General features: G+C 31.1%; 1 protein-coding gene across 1 annotated transcript; it reads left to right on the forward strand.

The window, feature by feature from the left end:
• Nucleotides 1-4,669: 4,669 nt before the first annotated feature.
• LOC145072575 (10-epi-juneol synthase-like) lies at nt 4,670-7,738 on the forward strand. The gene is made up of 7 exons (XM_079019024.1): nt 4,670-4,838; nt 4,948-5,218; nt 5,315-5,690; nt 5,928-6,146; nt 6,233-6,371; nt 6,479-6,727; nt 7,395-7,738. The coding sequence occupies exons 1-7, from the start codon at nt 4,707-4,709 to the stop codon at nt 7,689-7,691; spliced, it is 1,683 nt and encodes a 560-aa protein (XP_078875150.1). The 5' UTR covers nt 4,670-4,706; the 3' UTR covers nt 7,692-7,738.
• The last annotated feature ends 783 nt before the right edge of the window (nt 7,739-8,521 follow it).

Consider the following 8,521-nt stretch of genomic DNA (forward strand, 5'->3'; position numbering starts at 1 on the left):
GATATGGTTACAAGTATATCAAAGGTTCCATTGTTCTTTTTCATCGATTTTTATGTTGGTTTTCTTTTGAAATATAGCATCAATTTATTGCAATTACATTCAATGCTTGGTTTTTATTCTTTTCATTTGAAGGCTTCAATATTCTCTTAAATTGTTTATGGAATTAAAAATTTTCATAGGGTTTTTCTTGGAACAGTTGATAGGCTTATGAGTGAGAACAAAATGTCTCATTTGTTACTATATAGACCAACTACAAGACATCAACGATTCTTGCTGTAGCTGGATTACTTTTTGCGAAGCAAATGTATTTTGGCCACTTGTGAAATCACTACATTATGTATTATGTGAGTTTACTTTTAATTTAGTTGACCATAATATGATGTTCCCTTTGTTTTAATTAATATTAAGGTGATGATTTTCAATTACAGGCTGTTGAAACATATATGGTATATGCAGTGTTTGAAAACACCATAACTTTATTTTGTTGTTGATTACAAATGTATTTTTCCTTGATTAGTTTGGAGTTTTGAAGATTACTGTTACCAAATGCATTTGCTGGCTAGCCATCAATGGGTAATTGGTGGGGTTTTGTTTTATAGATGGTCTTGTGTACCACTTTTATCTCCATCTTTTTGAATAGTATGAAATATAGAAAAAAGAATCAATAAACACTACATATTATATGTTATGCCTAAATTACTTGTGTCTTTGTCCTGTAGAACCAAAATGTGAAGTTGCAACTGTAATGAAGTTACTTGGTTGCTGATCACTAGCAAATGCATGTTCTACAATCAATGGGAAAATGGGTGTGTTTTTCTTTCTTTTCATGCTTTCATTATTTTAAATATGGTCTTTAGATGTTGATATATTTTTTTTTGACTTGTAGTAGGTAATGAAGATGAAGTTAATTGGTTGGATGATCAAGACATGCCTCTTATTTCATTTTCATCTATTTAAATGTATGGTCCTTGTAGGTTATATGTCTAATGATTTGGCCCAAGGGCACTTAGGCATATTTGAAATTTTTTATCAACTTAACTGTTGACTTTTAGCCTTTCTTCCAAAACTAATGTTTTTCTTTAATTGTAGTGCTTAATACATCAAACAACGATGTTTTTCCGTTTCTGTGTATAAAAAGTTTTTAAAAATTTATAAACAATTTGTAGATTTTAATTTTGTATATCATCTTTTCATTAATTAATTTTACTAAATCACATTTCAATCATCATTTGTAATTTATCGTGTTGTGTTTATATATGTTTATTACATTACCGTCATTTTAATTTGTCATATATCAATGTCGTTTTCATGATTGGTTGTGTTTTTTTTTCATGCTATATAAATTCAATACAAAATCATAACTTTATCAAATCTCTACACATACAAATAGGTCGAATATTCGTTACAATGTATATATTAATTTAACTAATCGTTATAAACTTACAGATAAAACATCTATCTTTGTAAATTAATAATTTTTTACAAATATTTTATTTGTCATTACAAATTTAAATTATCAATAATGGCTTTTTTTTTCAACCGTTGTTTCGTAAATATTGGTTAATTCAAAACACATTGTAAAATTACTTTAAATTATTAATTATATAGTTACGGATGAAACATCTAAATCTCAAAAAAACAATTGTTGCAAATGTATTATTATAACGTCAATTAACTTTGGAAGTTGTTTTATATTGTCCTGTGTAGTACACGGGTTATAACCTAGTATATATATATATATATATATATATATATATATATATATATATATATATATATATATATATATATATATATATATATATATATGAAAACCCTATTATTGTCGTGCCTTCTACATCAATTTAAGCCGGTTCTTTTCACGCCACGTCGCCTTTCTCTTGAAAGGACGCCATGGACATAACCATCGTTTCTTATGACTCGGTTCCGTTGTGCCGTATCCACTTTTCTTTCTGGAATTCTGCACTCAAACAGTCTTCCCCGACGAATCGTCCACCCTTCTCAATTCTTCCACGGATCCCCGTTCTCCATTAACCACAACTCCGAATTCTTCTTCAAGAAAACGACCAACTAAATCCTTCACAGGCGACTCAACCATCACATCAGTTCTCTTTACCGCTTGTGGTATCGATTCAAAACATGTATCCCACTGCTTCCATCATCCATCAGAACACCTATATCCCAATATGATTTTTTCTTCTTCAAAACCCAATTAACCTGCGTACGTATGAAAAGTAAGAGAAAAACATATGACATGTTGAAGGTGAAGCATATTCCTCCCGTGGATCGTGATTTTGGGTCAAGATAACTTCATTTTCCTATTATGGGTCAACTGCAATCCATTATCTGTCCATCGCCTCTTCCCTTGTTCCCCCAATGCCTTCCTTATGCAACTTTCTTCTCTCTTCTTCCAGCGACACCCCAATTCCTTCATCAAACTCATCTCCGCTGCTTCACCAAGCGCCTATCTATTGCATTCATCTTACTGTTTTCTTACAGTTGGCAATTTGAAGTGTATAAGGTATTTGATTCAGCGTTTGATTCTTTTTGTTCCCTTGATTCTGAGTATTCTAGCCTAATTCGTTTTTTCTTATCCCTAATTGCATTTTCTATCTATTTTCAAGGGTAGTTAAAGATCTGTATTGGGGTAGTATGGGAAGAGAGATTTCATGGTTAAGTGTCAGGCAAGTCTTATATAATCATGAAAATGGGCAATATATGTAGGTATTTGGGCACTTTTCAGATTCAAGATGAAACTACCAATGATAGTTGTTTGGATGATCATGTTATATACATTCTATAGAATAATTGTTGATGCTTATATGATGATACAAGTTAGTATTCCTCAATATATAAGCTGGGAACATTGGTTTTGGGCAAGCATATGTTGGGAGGCAGGCAAGTCGTGGTAAAAAAAAAAAAAGAACAGATGCTTATACATTTAAGCTTCTTTGAAATAATAAACAAAGTGGTTAAACTGAATCATAAGAAAAACAAAAGTTCCCTGTCAAATTTAAATTAAATACGTTTTCAAATTTGAGTAGTATATAACTATTGATTTGATAAGAAAAAAGAGATAGAGCCTCATTTTTATTTGAGGTACATATGATTCTATGTTTTTTCAGTAATACTATCCCTCTCAAATACCACAATTAGCTGAATTGCAAATTTTAAATTGACAGGAGACTTTCAATTTGTCATTAATCTGACTATTTACAATAATCTATGCACCTGGTGGTGGTGTATGTTACAGTCCATGTTCGTTTTTTTCCTAGGCTTGCCTATGGGACTTCTGGACAAGATATGTCTTCTGATCCTAGAATTTCTATTATTTTTATTTTATTTTAAGGAACTTTATATGCAAGTTTTAGGTACTACCTGATTAATCTTATAAATGTTTATTATCGAAAGAGGTAGTTAGCTATACCTTTAAAGGTGGATGGTTATCACGATACTTTAATTTCTATTTTGGTATTGAATGTTCATTATCCATCCCTGTCATTCAACTTCTTATACCTAATTAGCTGTCTCTCATATTCCACCATTCTTTTACGTATTGTGAATGGACATGTATATGTGGCTATGTGTGTTGTGTGTGTGAGTGAGTGGAATGCGTGTGTGAGTGGGTGGGATGTGTGTGTGCATGTCTGTATGTGTCTGTAATTGTTAAAGCTTTCAAAAAATAGGACAAAAGTACATTCTAAAATATACTTATATGGATATTTTTAATGTAAAACTATGATTGGGGTGAAACAAGTACACAACCACATAAAAACATGCACATTGTGCATGTTGATGTGTATGTGTGTGGGGAAATGTGTGATGTTGTTTAAAAGACGAAGGGTAAATTATGCCATTTAGCGATGGAATTACAATTTTTACCAAAATAGATAATGTTCTTTAAAAAAGGACCCTTAATAGTAACACACATGCTATTTCTTCTAGACATCAACCGTTTAAAGTTGACCCCTGATATGCTTATGTAAATATCAATTATTTAGGGAACATGGGAGACCAAGCAATAAAGGAAAATTCAGAATTGCAAGAGATAGAAATAGATTTTATGCTTTTTGCCAATATAAGCAATGTACGGTAGTTTTTACCCATAATAACAATGTTATTTCACTACCTTACCCATAAAAGCAATGCATTTTCATTTGCTTGCCAATAATAACAATATACTCGGTTGTTTACTACTGATAGCAACAAACCTCGAATTCTTTATACATAACAACAATGTACTTACGTTTGTTCAACAATCAAACAAGAGGAAGGAAATACCCAAATTATCTTACCTTCCGTGGGTTGTGCTTAGCATGGGCCTTGAATGTAACTAGTATATATATATATATATATATATATATATATATATATATATATATATATATATATATATATATATAATAAAAGTAAATAATAATTAAAAATAAGAGGACGTAAACATAACATACTAAATAAATTAATGGGTCAAACTTGTAAGTTTATAAGAACTATTTCTATAGATATAAGAGAAACTTTGGTTTGGTACTTGTGGGCCAACGGCGGTTACAAAACGTCAATTTTGCTACAAAAGAAAGTCATCATAATTCATAACACCTACATCGAGATGCATCGTGTATAAATACCCATTGTATTGCAGTTGTGATCTATTATAACTTCAACAAAAAATTAGAGGCTTGACCAAAGCTAGCATTCACCTTCAAGAAATGGCCACACTTGAATGTAATATTACCCTCAAAGAAAACTACAAAAACACCACAAATCCAGTGCGTCCTTATGTCAATTTTCCTCCTTCTATCTGGGGTGATCGTTTACTGTCATTAACTGTCGACCATTCAGTAAGAATTCCCATTAATTACTACCTCAAAACATGCATGCACATATGTTAAAAAAGAATTTTTATATTACGATTTTAATTTGTTAAAATTATGTGGTTTCCTTTTCTAGGAGTTACATACATATGCTATTGCGATGGAACAACCAAAAGAAGAGCTGAAAAGTTTGATAATCAATCCAAACATGGATTCAAATGAAAAACTACGTTTGATTAACTCTGTGTATCGCCTTGGATTGAGATATCTTTTTGAGGAAGAGATAGAATGTCAACTTGATAAACTTTTCACGGAGCTTAAGATGGAAGATTATGATGAAGCTGATCTTTACACAATTTCAATTAACTTCCAAGTTTTCAGACAACATGGTTATAAACTTTCTTGTGGTATGCCTCTTTTGCCTCTTAATTTTTAGAGAAAGTTTTCAGACAACATGGTTATAAACTATGGAACTACTTTATTACCTATCAACTATTGTACAGATGTGTTTAACAAGTTCAAGGACTTCGGCTCTGGTAAATTCAAGGAATACATTACAACCGATGTAAGGGGTATGTTAAGTTTGTATGAAGCAACACAAATGTGTATAAGAGGAGAATCGATTTTAGATGAAGCAATGGCATTTACAAAAGCTCAACTTATGGGTGTAGTAGACACTCTAGAAGGTAATCTTTTACAACAGGTGAAACATGCGTTGAGGAGTCCTTCTCATCGAGGGGTGCAAATGGTAGAGACAAGGTTATATTTCTCAAACTATAAAGAAGAATGTTCCACATATGACTCGCTACTAAAGCTTGCAAATGCACACTTCAACTACTTGCAACTACTACACAAGGAAGAACTTTCCACTTTCATTAAGTAAGTTATGAATTAAGCAATTTCTTGCTACGTACATATATGTTTTTTTTTCTACTTTATGCATTCATCTTTAATGCTTGAACGTCCAAAAAAGTCTACAAACATGTATGATATATATTTACGTGTTTTTGATATTCGATATAAGAGAAACTCTTGAAGCAATGAAATTTTGGAAGGCATATCGTAGTCTTAGATCAGTTAGATGTGTGAAATGACAAATTTTTTATTTTCTCTCAGGTGGGTTAAGGATATGAACTTTCAAAAAATAACACCTTACGCAAGGGATAGAGCGCCAGAATTGTACTTATGGGCAGTCGGAATATTCTTGGAGCCTCATTACTCTCAGGCTAGAATCACAATATCAAAAATGGCACAACTAGTGTTGGTGTTAGATGACATATATGATGCATATGGTACTATTGAGGAGCTTCGACTTTTAACTGACGCCATTAATAGGTATTGTTGTTGAATTTGCTACTATATCTTGAACACTATGCCTAATTCTAACAGTATATATGCTACTATCTTGCTTTCATTTTCAGGTGGGAAATTATTGCCATGGAGCAACTTCCAGAATATATTAAACCACTGTACAAAATTATCTTGAATGAGCTTACTGAAGTTCAAAAGCAACTACCGAAAGAAGGAAGAGAAAATCGGGTTAAGGCTTCAAAACAAGCGGTATGATATATACCATTCCAGTATATTCATGTAAATACCAACTTAATTATTCTTGTCTATTTACATATTTATTTATTTTTTTCTTTAATTATGTCATCGCCAAACAGTTTCAAGAACTAGCTAGAGGTTACCATCAAGAGGCTGAGTGGAGATATAGTAAACATGTGCCATCATACCAAGAGTACATGAAGAATGGGTTAATTACATCTACTTATAATGTTTTCTCGACATATTCTTTAATGAATATGGATGAAATTAACAGCAAAGAGGCTTTGGGTTGGTATAAAACACATCCAAATATTCTGGAAGCTACAAAGCTACTTGGAAGACTTTATAATGATGTTACAACTTTCCAGGTATGTGATTTATATATTCTACCTCTTATTATAATAACTACATCAAGATAATTTGCTATTCCTTCAAAAATAACTGTGCCAAATAGTGATAAAAAAAAGTCATACACAATAACTTTTAGAGTTACATATAAAACACGAGAAGATTTTTGTATCACTTTGTTATAGTTTTTTTGCCAATATCATCAATGCAGATGAGGAAATTAACCATTATTGTTATCTTGGTGTGAAAACTGAAGTATGTAAATTATGGTTTTGGTCATTTCACAACAAAACATCATACTAAGTTTAGAGTTTATATGTCTTAAGAATTACTCTAACGAGTTGAATATATATATATATATATATATATATATATATATATATATATATATATATATATATATATATATATATAGGGAAGAGTTATATGGAAAATGAATGATTAGGGCAACACATATTTGAACCAATGAAAACATGACAACACATCACTTCCACAATAACTTCCACAATACATTACTTATGAAGAAAGAAATGGACACGTGTCATTTGATTATTGGTTCCGGTAGATGTTGCCCTAGTTATTTGTTTTTCATAGAACTCATTCCTATATATATATATATATATATATATATATATATATATATATATATATATATATATATATATATATATATATATATATGTGAAGTTTGAGGGTGAAAGAGCACAGGAAGTTGAATCGGTGCATACATATATGAAGACGTTTGGGTTACCAGAAAATGTAGCTGTTGAAGAACTCAAGAAAATGATTGAAAATGCATGGAAAGATATCAACAAGGAATGTCTTAAGCCGACTGAAGTTACAATGGGGCTAGTTGCACCAGTTCTCAATCTTGCTCGAATAACAGATATGGTGTACACGTACAATGACAGGTTCACGTTTCCAGAAGAAACCACTGTGGAGTATGTTACTCTCTTAGTCATAACTTATGTTCCCATGTACTGATAATTAAACAAGTTATTGTCGTGTGTCTTATCTTCATAAGAAATAAAGTTGCAATGATGAATAAAATGGTATTTGTGGATTTCGTCGATGTTATGTAATTGTCATTATCCTTATTATGAATGAATATTTTCATTGATCGATATCATTTAACTTGCAGCACAATTATAGTCTATAGATATTTGTAGGTTAAAGTAGAGGTGAGCATGGTGCGGTCTGGTTCTATTTTTGGACCAAACCAAACCGCAAACCGTTAGGGGCATTTTTTGTCTCGGTTCAGCTTTGCGGCTTTTCATACGGTTTCAATTTGTATCGGTATGGTTTCGGTTTTTAACCAAAGTAAAATGGTGTTGTGGGTCATCTTAGAATGGTGCGGTTTTTAAATGAAATTTGTTACCTTTTCTTTATTTCCAAGTTTTTGTGACAAAAACTGAACATTTGTATGGAAAATTGTAAGGATTGTAGGAAACAAAAAGATGCAATTTGTGATTTAATTTGGAACTCAGATCTAATTACTTAATTTTTATTTATTCATGTTTTAATCAATTACTCCCTCGGTCTCAAATTAATTATCCACTTTTAACTTTGACTTTAAATATTTTTATTTGTATTATATATTAGTTAATAAAACTTATAACAATAAAAATAAATAATACAATTAATTTATATATTTTGCATCGATTATTATCTATCGAAAACAAAAATATTTAAGGTCAAAAATGAAGAATAAAGACTTTAAAAGTCAAATGTACACAATTAATTTGGGACGAATGTAGTAGTAATTAATAGGAGTCAGATGAACCACATGACTAGTCGTTCAAACTCATAAGATG

This window comes from Lactuca serriola, chromosome 1, assembly GCF_051521515.1.
Source record: "Lactuca serriola cultivar US96UC23 chromosome 1, Lser_US96UC23_V15, whole genome shotgun sequence".
Taxonomy (NCBI): Eukaryota; Viridiplantae; Streptophyta; class Magnoliopsida; order Asterales; family Asteraceae; genus Lactuca; species Lactuca serriola.

Excerpts from the sequence above, each read along its gene's own strand:
- LOC145072575 (XM_079019024.1), top strand. The coding sequence starts at position 4,707 with ATGGCCACACTTGAATGTAATATTACCCTCAAAGAAAACTACAAAAAC. Across the intron at positions 6,372-6,478 it reads TTAAGGCTTCAAAACAAGCG|TTTCAAGAACTAGCTAGAGG; the intron begins GTATGATATATA and ends ATCGCCAAACAG. Across the intron at positions 6,728-7,394 it reads ATGATGTTACAACTTTCCAG|TTTGAGGGTGAAAGAGCACA; the intron begins GTATGTGATTTA and ends ATATATGTGAAG.